General features: G+C 30.7%; 1 protein-coding gene across 1 annotated transcript; it reads left to right on the top strand.

Annotated features, from left to right (window-relative positions):
* The first annotated feature begins 1,075 nt into the window (after window positions 1-1,075).
* LOC129798719 (uncharacterized) lies at window positions 1,076-13,571 on the top strand. Its single transcript, XM_055842013.1, has 4 exons — window positions 1,076-1,457; window positions 1,629-1,752; window positions 1,810-2,097; window positions 13,204-13,571. Exons 1-4 carry the CDS (start codon window positions 1,355-1,357, stop codon window positions 13,430-13,432), a joined length of 744 nt encoding a protein of 247 aa, XP_055697988.1. The 5' UTR covers window positions 1,076-1,354; the 3' UTR covers window positions 13,433-13,571.
* Window positions 13,572-14,262: the final 691 nt, after the last annotated feature.

The following is a 14,262-nucleotide window of genomic DNA, read 5'->3' as shown; positions in this document are numbered from 1 at the left end:
GACCGATTTCTTCATTGGAAATATCTATTTATATGACCCTATATTTGTTAATACACTGAGAGAAATCAGAAAAAGTTAAAATAACATTCCGGAAATCGTCGGTTCCAAAGAAGACTATTGTAAGTCCAAAATGTAAACTTTACAGGAAAGAGGTTTAAAGTTTGACAGCTAAAATTTATTTTCATTAAATTCACTGCAATTGGTATACTTTCAGCTTTTGAAACTATTTTATCATACTTACGCATTGAATATCTTCTAGTTAACACTACTTTTAAATTATTTATAGCAAAATTGTGGGCAAAAAAAATTTTAAGTTTTTTCTTGTAACTTTTGCAGAAATATCTTAATCAACATAAAATTTTGTGGGGATATAGATCTATTCTGCATCCAATGATACCATCTTTTTATACTATTGTAAGTAGACTTACAATAGTCTTCTTCGGAACCGACGAAATGTTAATTTTACCCTGCATTATTGATCCAAAATCGGTGTAAATATTATGCTTTTTAGGTTTATTATGGGTTAAAGTTACCCTTTTTCATGTTAATTTTACCCTTAAAAAGGTGTAAAATTAACATTGAAAAATGTTGATATATTTTTACACCTAAAAAGTGTTAAAGTTACGAGGAAAAAATGTTAATCGCACCCTCTTTTTTTTCTCAGTGTATGACTTATACAACCTGTGAAAAAGGTTTTCCATCGTTTTACTCTGGAGGTTGGTAATCGACACTAAGACGGCGATGGACGCATGGGGAGTGGGTGATGCCCCAAGATGAAAAATAAATACAATACAATACAAATAAATATTTGTCATTTACAATTGACTTTGGCTGACGATTAGCCGATCAGGCGATCACTTTGACAAATTGGCGCCGATTAGCCGATCTGTCACCCATGGTTCACTCCTCAACCTCTTTTATTCACCCCTGGCCTAGGTTGTATTCCAAGACTCCAAAATATTCCAAACTTAAAAATAATTTAATAAAGACAACAAATGGAGTGGGCCCAAAAAGGGGAGCTTTTCCCCTATTAGCATGAAGCTTTTACCAAGCAAAGATGAATCAAACCAGCATCAGTTGAATAAAATTCATCGGCACGAACAGACGTATTTTCCTGAAAGCTCCGTGACTTTTCCATTAACTTTTTCGTAGTTTCATTCAATTGTATGGAAAAAGAATAGGTTTTTGTGATTGCAAAAAAATCGGAAAGCTGTCACAGTATTAGGTTACAATGGGCTTGATATATTCTTAATTCATCAAATTTTTTGGCGAATTGACATTGAGACTGTGGTTCTATCGAAGTATCGTATTGTGCTCCCCTTTTGCTATTTTTTTTTTGCAACAAAAGTGTTTAATGTACCCCGAGGCTTTTAACAGCATTATTATGAAATTCTTCTACTCATTCTTTATGCTTCCCTCAATTTTTATCATCACCACACTCCTCAACATAATCGCTGGTAAGTGTCTTGATAATATTGAATTTATGCTCGAAGCTCTCTCCTTGAATTGAATTTGCGCTAAGTGAATTTAATCAGGGGACGTGAATTTATCCTACATCCCCCGAAAAAAATTATTGTACACCTTGTCCCCTGAAGCTGAAAAGGTTTTATTAAAAAAAAAATGTTTAGCATCTGAGACATTAGATCCAAAATGCGGGAAATCTCGGGAAACGTTGGATTACTGCATGAAGGATATTAATTCGTTGGAACAGCCCATTCCCCAATCTCTTCAGGAAATTCATCAAGTTTGCTCGTGAGTACACATAATCTCTCAATTCGATCCCATACGTGAAGGATTTCTGATACCCAGGGCTTTCGTGACCGGAATGAAGTGTACTGATGATTACCTGACCCGGTGCATCGATCAGCGAGAACGGAAGATAATTGAAAGTGAAATTTACGGTGCTAAGCACTTGTATGACCATCTCTGCCGCAATCGGGGCTTTCAGAAGGACTTTCTCAAACATCTCGATTGTATAATCAGCATTAGGCCATCATGGGATGCGTGCTCGGAAAAGTTTGTACGAGAGGTCAAACAGGATATTAGCAAGCATTTTTCCGAAGAAGCAGCACAAAAACGCTATGTAGATTTCTGTTGGTGAGTTAGCTATTCTTTTGGTGCCTTTTGGTGCCTTTTGGTGAATTAAAATGCCTAATTAATAACCCTACTATAGGGCATTATTCTTGTGTATGCAAATATGCTGAATTGATATTTACATAATTTATATTTTAATGCTTTTAAACTCGTATGCACAACTAATACTCCCAACGGCAAAGTTTTGCACAAGTTTTCTCTTGGGAAAATTCTAGGGATAGTTTTAATGAAAATTGCCTAATTTCTTGGCTAATAAATCAGATTATTTATGTTCCGTATTTAGCTTTAAATCTTGTACAAATATTTACATCAGAAAGTTATACAACTACCTAGTTCCTGGAAAGTGAAATTAATATATAGTTACTTAAACAATTATAAGTGAAGATTGAATTTCAATTTGAGTGAATCAGTCAAGGACTCAGTGCCAAGATACTAGTTATAGAATTCAATTATTCGCATTTAGAACAGAAATAGAGTTATTTGATTGATTTTATCCCTTGGCAAGGGGATAAGGGTTTCGGTTTCTGAGCTTTTTATAAAGCCTTGTGAGCCAAAAACCTTTGTGGTATATTAAACCATTACCCAAACCACATGTCAACTGAAATTAAGGATAAACAGGATAACAAATCACTAACGACTGCTGATTCTGAAAAATTGAAATGCTAACTGCACTTTTTGTTAAATTTACATTAAACGTAAAATTATGATATTAGCTTCATGACGCCTTCCGTTTAATATGTATAATAATTTTACAAGACTGAATTAAAATTAATTTTTTGATGCAATTCCAGAAACATTGCTTTAGTCAATTAAAATAAATAATTACAAGAATTATTTTAACTTATTTTTTATTTATTTCAGTTTATTATTAATTTACTTAAATTTTTAAGAAAGTAGTCCGTACTCTTATTTGGTTTTATACAGATTTTCGCGTTATCCGGAATTATAAATTGAACCATAATTTTAGAAATCTAAAAATAACACAGAATATAAAGTTATAGATTATCTTATTTTAAGAGGTTATGTGGTCACGAACACTAGGGGACACTGGGGTAAAAAGTCACAAATCGAAAAATTCAAAATTCAATATCTTCTAAGATAAAAAAGATAGCGGCACATTTTTTTTCTATAGATACCCTCCATAGACCTTCTTCAATGTCGTAAGTTTCTTAGAATTCGAACAAGGAATTTAGAAAATAAAATATATCGAAATTTTTAGCCCTATTTTTGAAATATTTTCCTTGCAGAAGATAACAATTATTACCTAGTCATTTTCCAAGATTGATGCACTGGTGAATATTTTCTAAATAATTTGAATTCTTTGAATAATCACAACTTTTGTGACTATTCTTTGAGAATGGTCACAAAATTACCTTTTAGAAATTGGCTCGATAAACGTATTTCCTTACAAAATAGAGGAAAATTACTTTCACAAAGTTGTAGAGCGGTAAATTTCCTATAAAACTGCGCTAATTAGAAATTTTTGAAGAGCTCGAGTAGGTTGTAAAAAAATAAAATATCCGTTTTGTGACTTTTTGCTCCAGTCTCCCTAATAAAAGAGCATATTTTCTTTAAATATTTTTTTCAATATAATAAAATATATATATTTTTAATACAAGGGCTTAAGTTCATGAAGGACAAAAAACAGTTGAAAATTCACCTATTGAAAACCTGATTTTCAGAGATTTTTTTTTGAAAAAACTTATTTTCCGGTGTACACGATTATTCAGAGTAGATTGATAGGAAATAAAAAAACACATATTTATTTCTAGAAAATGAGTTTTAAAAAAACTACTTGAACAATTTTTGTTTGTTTTCTTGATCACAAAAAATTTTGCAAGACAAAGCATGATGTAAATTATGCCTAGAACGGTAATTTTTCATACAAATGTCTCCCAAAAATAGAGATCTACTTAATCTTCATAAATCTTTTGTCCATATACGAGTTTCACTAATCTGCAAACAGGTATTTTTTTTTGGATTTCTGATAAATCTATGTTTGCAAAAAAAATCTCTGAAAACCATGTGCCAACGGCTGAATTAAAAAAAAAAGAAATTAATGAAAATTTCAAAAAATAAATTCTTTATTATTTTGAAGAAGAAAAAATGAGAAAATATAATGTTTTTTTTTAGACTTCATGACTAATTTTTAACTCGGGAAAATCACGTTCATTTTGAAAACAAAGATAATTTCTTTCAATTTAGGTGAAGATAATGCATTTTAAGCAGAGAAGATATTCTTTTTCTTTTAGTAACAATTTTAATAAATACATGCTTATATTCTGATGACAGTTTATGTAAATAGAATAAATCCTTAATACCGTAGCTAAGGTTGTCTTTGTATTCCTGCTGTTCGTAACTTTTTCTTTAAATCTAAAGTTTAAGAATGGTCTTTAGACCATAAAAGCACTTAAGTGCAAGAATTGAAATAAAGCTTACAAAAAGTAGAAGTGCAAAGTCACTCGCATTTACGGAAAGACTTTATATTCAATCTTTAAAAGATTTTTCGATCATTACTGATCTATATTTGAAGTTAACAATCTTATTTGATTTTCTGATTTTTTAAATGTGAATTATAAGTTGAAATAACAGAAATGAAAAGAAATATTTAGAGGATTACAGGTCGATTCTGAAAAAAATTGAAGACAAAAATGTGACAAATTACGGAACGTTTATAAATTTATATCCTGCTTCATTAAAATTCTGTCAAATTTCTTTGAGATGTACATTACCACAGAGAGTGAGAAGAATTTTGCCAGAGGGAGGATTGGCAAAGCTTTAGACTTTCTAAAATGTAAAACTCCAAATATTGAGGATTATGTAAATCTCTATAATTTTTATGATAATATCAAACGGGAAATATTGTCATGTTCGTCGTTTACACGACAGAATTCTTATCACCTTCAAAGGGTTCAAAGAGATTGAAAGAATTAATGCTGAACGATTTTATGTATTTAATAAAATTCAATCCACAATCTAATGATACACAGGTTAATAATGGGAACCAGTAATCAATATTTGTATATTTAGAAACATACAAATGACGATTTATCTCAGAAATCTAAAGGCTTTCAGTCGCCTTATAGTAAATTTCAAATAATTAAGTAAATAAGTAAATTTCACTATATATAATTAGAATATGGTTATTCAAGTGGTAGATTCTTTGGTTTGACTAAGAATCACTTTCACGATTCTGTAGATACCTTGAATAAGCATTGAATTTATTGAATTTAGACTTGAACTGATCATTTGCACTTAAGATTCCACATTTTATTTTGAATTATGAAATGAAAAAAAAACAGTAGGTTTGACTTATAGAATCACTCACCATCAAGTCCTTACTCAAGAAGTAAAATAACTACCTTTTATAGAATTAAGAATTTGACAAGTCCTTAAAGGTTCTTTTAAAAGTCTTCTAATGAAAATGATAGTCTTTAAATTCTTTTAGAAATTCTTAAGCCCTTGCATAAGATATCTTTAAGATCGAGGTTTAATTTCTAACTTGAAACCTATGCAATGTTCCCGTTAAAGCTTTACGGCTCTTCCGAATTTTTCGGTTTTTATTACAATTTCAAAAAATTGTAATTAGGAATCTTATTTATTACTTTATTATTTTATATTTATTATATAGAGAAATATTATAAAAGCTACACTTGAAAAATATAAACAATTTAATTAAAATGTGCATATCCAAAAATAATTGAATTTTTAAGGTACAAACTTACCTCAATGTTTGATATAAATTATTTTTGTTTCTTTATATTATTTTTATATTTAGATTATACTTTCAATTTTGAGATAAAAATACACTTAATATTTAAATTAATATATTTGTTATCTTCCAATATGATTTCGTAATTTTATGTATTTAAACATTTAAAAGGCCCTCATGAGGAGCATTGAAATGTACGAAATCTCAAAGAAGTTTAACATTCTCGTCTCTATTCCTCTGCAAACTTTATTGCATTTACTTTGAACTGTTCGGCTACATTGATATACGATTTTTATGCATATTTTTTTTAAGCAAACAGGACTTTAACGCAGTGTAATTTAGCACTATAAAATAAATGTGGATGCGAATTAAATTAAGGTAAAGCACAGCGTTTTTCGAAATATACGAAAAATCGTGTACCAATCTAGACCCACTGGTCAAAGTAGCCCAACATCTCCCTAAGCAATTTTATCACTTTGAAATTTAAAGATGTTTGCAGAGAATTTACATCAACAAAGGTATTTAAAGACCAATTTAAAGATAACTGTCAAGATCTTTAAAAGCTTCAAAATGTACCTAATTGAGAGGTATATCTTGGACTATCCAGTGGACAAATTTATTATTTTCAATATTTCGTAGAATCACTAGTAAGAGTTTGACACAATGTAATATTTCCTTCATCTGGAAATCTAATGTAGGGGATGGTTCCCAACATTAGGGTAATTGTACCAAATTTCGGCCAGCTTTCATTTTCAGCCACTTTTTTTGTTCCTCAAGTTTCCATGAATATTTAATTTATGATGAACGTAGGACACCGGACATCAATGTCCTTACCGGAAGTGTCTGTGAGAAGGTATTAATTCAGAGTGAAATTCTTCAGTTCTCCAAATCTTTCGGCGTACTGCGTGCCTTCATCAGTGGCTATACTGAAGAAATTTTAATTGCATATTTAACATTGTACATTGAGGAGATACAACATTGAGAGAAATCCGAAAAAGTTAAAATAACTTTCCGGAAATGTTAATTTTACCCTGCAGTATTGATCCGAAATCAGTGTAAATATTATGTTTTTTAGGTGTATCAGGGATTAAAGTTACCCTTTTTCATGTTAATTTTACCCTTAAACAGGTGTAAGATTAACATTAAAAAATGTTGATATATTTTTACACCTAAAAAGTGTAAAAGTTATTAGGAAAAGAGTTAATCGCACCCTCTTTTTTTCTCAGTAAAGTTACGTAATTGAGTTATTTTTGTCTTCCTTAAAACTTACGTAACTTGTATCTCCTAAATGTCCAATGCCAAATATGCAATAAAAAATTCTCCTCTGTAGCAATTGATGAAGGCGTGCAGTACGCCGAAAGCGTTGGAGAACTGAGAAGATTCACTCTGAATTGATACCTTCTCACTGACGCTTCCGGAACGGACATTGATGTCCTGCGTTCATCTTGTAGCTTACTACGTCAGTTTAAAATATAGGGCCAATCCATCTCAAGACGACCATAGGGGTACCCTGCATGGTCTTAGATGTTTTTGAATTTTACATATGTTAAAGTACACGATAAAATAATATACCCCTATTTTTTTTTTCGTCTGAAAAAAATTCCTGGCCGGAGATACATGGCGTCAAAGATGGCGCCTCGCGCTTCATTCCTCAATTGCGATTTTTAGCAAATATTTTAAAATGCTCTATTTCGGGAACGGGTTGAGATTTCTTCTTACTCTTTTTTTTATTTGAAAGATAATTTTATACTCTTTAAAACGATATACTTGATTTTGCATTATCTGCTTAAGTTTTTTTGTAACGGTATTTTAAAAAAAAAAATTGAAAAAAATTAAAAATTAATTTTTCTCAAAAACCCCATTCTCAAAAATTTTGATTTTTTTACTGTTGATCAGTAACATTGAGTACTACATTCCCTGAAAAGGCGAGCTTCCACTTTTGCACTTACTTTTTTTTTAAAAATATTTGAAAAATTACCATATTTTGAAAATTAAAAATAACCAGCTAAACTCAAAATTTTGAGTTCAACTTTTCAGGGAATATAGTACTCCACAATACTTATAAACAACCAAAAAATCAAAATTTTTCGAAATCAAGTTTTTGAAAAAAAAATTTTTTTTTTTTGAGTTTTAAATAAAAATGTCTTTTATTGACAAAAATAAGCCTTTAAATCATATTAAACACATGTACTAATTATGTTTTTTTTGTTTTCTTTTAGTTTTTCAAAAAAAAAATTTGGAAATTTTTTTGGATTATTTTTGAAAATATTAAAAAATTTTTTTTTTTGAAATTCCGTTTAAAAAAAATCTACATATTGACACATGTGTCAAATGTATCTTAAAGTTTGATTCTTGTCAATAAAAGACATTTTTATTTAAAACTCAAAAAAAAAATTTTTTTTCAAAAACTTGATTTCGAAAAATTTTGATTTTTTGGCTGTTTATAAGTATTGTGGAGTACTATATTCCCTGAAAAGTTGAACTCAAAATTTTGAGTTTAGCTGGTTATTTTTAATTTTAAAAATATGGTAAATTTTCAAATATTTTTAAAAAAAAGTAAGTGCAAAAGTGGAAGCTCGCCTTTTCAGGGAATGTAGTACTCAATGTTACTGATCAACAGTAAAAAAATCAAAATTTTTAAGAATGGGGTTTTTGAGAAAAATTAATTTTTAATTTTTTTCAATTTTTTTTTTTAAAATACCGTTACAAAAAAACTTAAGCAGATAATGCAAAATCAAGTATATCGTTTTAAAGAGTATAAAATTATCTTTCAAATAAAAAAAAGAGTAAGAAGAAATCTCAACCCGTTCCCGAAATAGAGCATTTTAAAATATTTGCTAAAAATCGCAATTGAGGAATGAAGCGCGAGGCGCCATCTTTGACGCCATGTATCTCCGGCCAGGAATTTTTTTCAGACGAAAAAAAAAATAGGGGTATATTATTTTATCGTGTACTTTAACATATGTAAAATTCAAAAACATCTAAGACCATGACCCCTCGATTTGCGATTTTTTCGGTCGTTTTGAGATGGATTGGCCCTATAGAATTTAGTTTATGCATCTCTGAAAAAAATAATTTGTAAAAAGTGGTCAAAGTTTTGTAATTTCTCCATAGCAAAATGACAAACGGAGGTGAAAAGGTGTTCCCACCGCCAAATTCGTAAAAATTTGTTAATTTTTCACAATCGTTTTGTAATTTTTCGGATTCACAATCCAGTTTGTACCAAACACAAAACTTCACCCACTGGTTTGTAAACTCAATATTTCACAAACCGATTGTGCCAAATACAAAATTTTACCCCCTTGTTTGTAAATTCATAGTTTTACAAATTAGGGGTCTCTACCATCAAATTTTACTCACCTTTTTGCTATTCTTTTCTTTTAGGAGAATTTCAAGGTGATTTGTAATAATCAAAATTATAAAAATAAAAAAAATATTGGTTTTGTAAATAATATATTTCACATATTATCATCTAATAACAAATGAATTATTTTAAGACTAGTCTTTATTGCAATTGGAAGTGTAATGTTGTTCCGAGAGTTAATACGGTGACTATAGTTTATAAACTCTTTATGTTTTCCCTCCATTTGCATACACCAAAGATTTTTCAACGGTCCACATTTCTCAATCATTGTACTATAATGCACTAGGTAATGGAATTTTGGTGTTAAATATGTTTTGAAAATTCTTTGATATTCACAATTAAGATTTTTAACCTTTTTTCTAAGTTCGACAAGATCATCATTGCTTATTGACGTCTTCATGACTAGTTCAATTAATTGCTGAAGCATTCGTAATAGTCTTAAATTTTCGTTTTCCTTTGCAATTTTGTCTGATCAGTAACAATTCGAGCAAATGTAAGGATCTCGAAGACTCGGAGGCACTCATTTTCAATTTTTTATTTATTAAATTACTTTCAGTTATATCTGTGGAACTGGGGTTATCATCACTCTTATATTTAAATTTCTTTTTGCGTTCATTAATGTAACTTAAAGTAATCAATTTTTCTACGTAAAGTCTATAAAGACACTTACAAATTACTTAATGCTCAACTCCTTCATAAAGGTCGAGCATTATATCGGAGTAAAAATTATCAGACGTGGAAATTATTGATTTGATTAAAAATACTCCTTTAGAGTATTCCAGTTTCTTTCACATTTTTCATTTTTACATAATTTTCGTAATTTGAGATATTTCTTAGCGAATTTTTATACTCAATACAATCTTTTTTCATATTTTCTTTCTGTCTTTTACATAGTCTGCAGTAAATTTTATTTATAAAACTTGAAGTAAATTCCAAGATATTATTTAATTCTAAATGGTCCCCAATTTAAATACAATTGAAAATATACCCGTAGTTTTACACCGTTTAGTTCATTTTCAATCCCAACAGACTCAAATTCGTTAAGCATTGATATTAAATTAACAAAACATCTTTATATTTATTCACTGTGACTTGCTTGACGAACATAATTGGCAAAATGGGATCTAACTAACACGGTTTTCAATCATTTATAATTTATTTTCTTTACCTTCTTTTCTGACTGGAATTTTCTTCAATCTCCTCAGAAACACGTTGTATCGATTTTGTTGACAGAAAGAGGCTCTTCGAATTTAAAGTATTAGATTATAAGATCCACCAAGTCTTCCCGGCGGTGTTTGTTGAATCCTTTTTTATTGTTATAATAAGTCTGCAACATCAAATCTTCTTCACAATTTAATATTAATGAGAGGCCTATTACTGTTCATGGCGATGCTCGTTGCTGGATAATTTTCCTAATTTTCCGGATGCTGATGTTCCCCGTGACGCAGATTGCTCTTCCTCCAAGGATTGCTTCCACTTTTCACAGACTTTCCGGAAGCGTACTCGGTTTATCTGCGTCCAAAATATCATTGATATCTGCTTCTCTGAAGTCATACAGAGCATCTGAATGAATATCTTTACCTGAAATTAAGAAAAATTAAGAAAATCGTGGTAACTGAGGTTAAGTTACTCAAGAGCAAATTGAACTCACTTATAAGAGTCAAATACACCTCGCAATCCTATTGCACACACTTTGCATGGAGCACAGCATCAACATCTTCGTCCACTTCGTCACACATATAAAATTTCAAATTTAATTGAAGGAAATGGATTTTTCCTTTTTCACGTGCGAAAACTCTCACTATTCAACACTTTTTCGTTGTCAATTGACAGAAGAGACAGAAGAGCTCCTAGCGGCAAGTTTAAGAAAAATGTTTGTGTTAGAAACAAAAGGTTCGTAAAAAGTGGTTGAAAAGGGGTATTTTTAATTAACCACAATCCCAGTTCGTTAGATTTGGTGTAAATTTTGTAGAAAAGTGGTAACCAACACAAACTGTTTGTACGAAACACCTCTTTTGACAGCCCTATGTTTTGTATTATCCACAAAAATTATACAAAATAGCCCACCTTTTTCACAAAAAGTAAGTCATTATTAAAATGACCCCCAAAAATAACAGTATTTCAACCAAACTTCACAAATTTCAACAAATTATTTTTTTCAGAGTACCCTAGAGGTTGTACAATGTAAATAAATATCGCTTCGATGAAAGATGATGTGAAAAAGATTTTTTAAAAATTCCCGAAAGGCAAGGAACTATGAGAATCAAGGTGGACGAAATATTACTCAAAGCTATGTCTATATTTTTATTCATTTTAAAATATAATATATTAAAAATGATTTTAGAGAAAATAAAGACGATAAACTATCGACATGGTTCCAAGCAACACTCCTTTAAAAGAAGTAGGGTAAGTGTACCAAATTTCGGCATGGTTGCATGCAAGCGTCAAAGTCTCAAGTTTGAAATGTAATATTTTAAATACAAATTGATTTTTTATTCTTTCTTTTATAAGTGTTGCTTGTAACCTTGTAAACCTGAAAGTGTACCTTTTAACCTTGTTTACCGTCTTTATTTACTCTAAAGTCATTCTTAATACATTTTTAAATGAATAAAAATGTAGACATAGCTGTGGTGTCCTATTTCGGCCACCTTCATTCTCATAGTTCCTTGCCCTTCGAGAATTCTTCCAATGTCTTTTTCACGTCATCTCGTTTGTCAAAGCTACATTTTTTGTTATTCTTTTGCATTGTATAATCTCTAGAGTACGTAAAATCTAAAAGTTCATGGAAATTCGAGGAACAAAAAAGGTGGCCGAAATTGCAAGCTGGCCGGAATTTGGCACACTTACCCTAACAGAAAAATTTTAAACTTAAAACTTTAGCGCTTACATGCAACTATGCTGAAATTTGGTACATTTATTATAACGCAAATTGATTTTTTTAAATGAATAAAGAATATAGACATAGCTTTGGGTGTTATTTCGGCCATCTTTATGCTCATTTCCTTGCCCTTACGGAACTTTTTCCAGTATTTTCACATCATATCGTTGGTAGAAGCAACAATTTGATGAACATAAGGACTGTCCGAAATTGCAAGCATACCGAAATTCGGTACAGTTACCCTATGTAGACGCAATTTTTCCATACTAAAAGCACTCCCTCCAAAGCTCTATAATATTCACAAAATTTCTACCATCCCCTACTTAAATTTAATTCAGTCCGTACTCACTCCATTCCTTGCTCTTTTGTCTAGATTAGTATCAGAGCAACAAGAGTATTTTCCGGGTATTTTCTTGAGTATTTAACCTCTGAGGTTTTTCAAAAAGACCATGAAGTGAAAATGGTGTAAATCGGCTTATTTCCAGCAGACAAGTTCTGGATCTAGAGAGGTAATTACGCGATTGTAATTAATAATTTGCTTTAAAACAGCAAATTATTGGATTAGTAACCAGAAAATATTCTTTTAAAGCTGTGATGTTTTTGTCTTTGATTAAAGTGCCACTCAAGACAAGGATATTTAATTAATTTAATTTAAATTTTAACTATGTTTTTATACCTCCTATTAAGATAGGAATTTCAGGGGCATTAAGATTCTCTAACAATTTTAATTAAATATCAACTTTCGTGACTGTTGCAGACAGGCAGGGTAAGATATTTAATAAAAATGTCCATAACTGTATGCTCTGGGGAAATAAAACTTTTCCAGTCATCGAGCAATTTTCACGTAAAATCCATAAGTTTTGATCAATTTGAGATGGAGGAAAGCTCTGTCAAATGACTCTAGTTAAGCTCTGACTTCAATAAGTTCAACTTAGTAATTTTCTTTGGGTTCTTTCATGGTCTTTATTTGGCTTTAGCATTCTGCTCATTCTATTAATCCTATTGTTGTGGGTATTTTTCGTATTTTTTCCAAAGGGTTCAACTTTTATTACAAACAGTGTTAGAACTTATGAAAAATATTTTTCTGCGGAGCTTTGGAAAGCTCGTTGGAGAATTTTGCTCAATAATGTGTTATTATTTTTTTCTTGTATTCAGCAACAGACGAGTCTACGAGATATGCGTATACAACGAAGCTAAGGAGAAATGTTCTACGGATTCTGCCAATTTCATCCGGGAAATTGTGAAAATTCTGTCAACAGAGAAAAATTTTGCTGATTGTGAAAAATTTGAGAAACACTGCAGTGGCAGTGAGAACATTGTAAAAATTTGGCCAATTTTAAATGTGATATGTAGCTTGATTGTCCTAATAAAGAATTCATTATAAATTTGTATTAATTTTGGAATAAATATTTAAAAGATAGGATAGTATATGTTGTATATCGTTAGTGGAGTAAATGAAATATTACTGAAATTTTAATTTATGTAAATGGCACAAGTTGAATAAATTTTACGATACAAAATGAGATATTCCCTGGTACTAGTCATTAGGGTTTTTTTCCCTCCCATTGGAATCTGCAGCTGAGAGATGGAAAATCTCTGTGAAAATGCATAAATCCGTTAGAGTCAAATGTAAAATCGAAAGTAGACAGGTCATATTTTGCTCATGCATAACGCACACGGAAAGCACGGAAATATATCTATCGCAATGGCAATTTTCCATAAAGCCATCCACTTTACATAATTTTCCGATGATAGGCAGGAAATTCCCTTCACCTCATGCATATTCTCTCAGCATCCTAATATCACATTTTCCTAGACTAGATAATGCTCTGCCCTAACCTTGCCACTCAATGGACATGGGCTTCCTTCAGCTTGTAATCTTAGTTGTCGACTCTCGAGACTATCCAGGGATTTACATTTCCAACAAAGAATGATTACCATAGAGGATTTCCCCAAAATATTTGCAAGGCAAACAAATCAATGGGCTTACAAGGAAGAAATTCAAATATTTTTTAACGTATTACCAATTCATAAATATAAATTTAGGGATTATGCAAAAATTCCATTTACATGAATTTGGTAAGGAAGGAGAAAGATTGCCCTCTTTAGAGACAAAAGGAGCTTTTACCCAGCTTTTAGTACAACGAGCTTTTTTTTATTACAGTCCACAGGCAACAAGCAGAAATATTTTATAGCCTTGCAACTTCATTAAGC

Source organism: Phlebotomus papatasi, chromosome 1 (genome assembly GCF_024763615.1).
Source record: "Phlebotomus papatasi isolate M1 chromosome 1, Ppap_2.1, whole genome shotgun sequence".
Lineage (NCBI taxonomy): Eukaryota > Metazoa > Arthropoda > Insecta > Diptera > Psychodidae > Phlebotomus > Phlebotomus papatasi.
This window is presented reverse-complemented; position numbering and strand designations above follow the sequence as displayed.

Coding starts and splice junctions, on each gene's coding strand:
- LOC129798719 (XM_055842013.1), top strand. CDS start 1,355: ATGTACCCCGAGGCTTTTAACAGCATTATTATGAAATTCTTCTACTCA. Junction 1,458..1,628: donor ACTCCTCAACATAATCGCTG/GTAAGTGTCTTG, acceptor AAAAATGTTTAG/CATCTGAGACATTAGATCCA. Junction 2,098..13,203: donor CGCTATGTAGATTTCTGTTG/GTGAGTTAGCTA, acceptor TCTTGTATTCAG/CAACAGACGAGTCTACGAGA.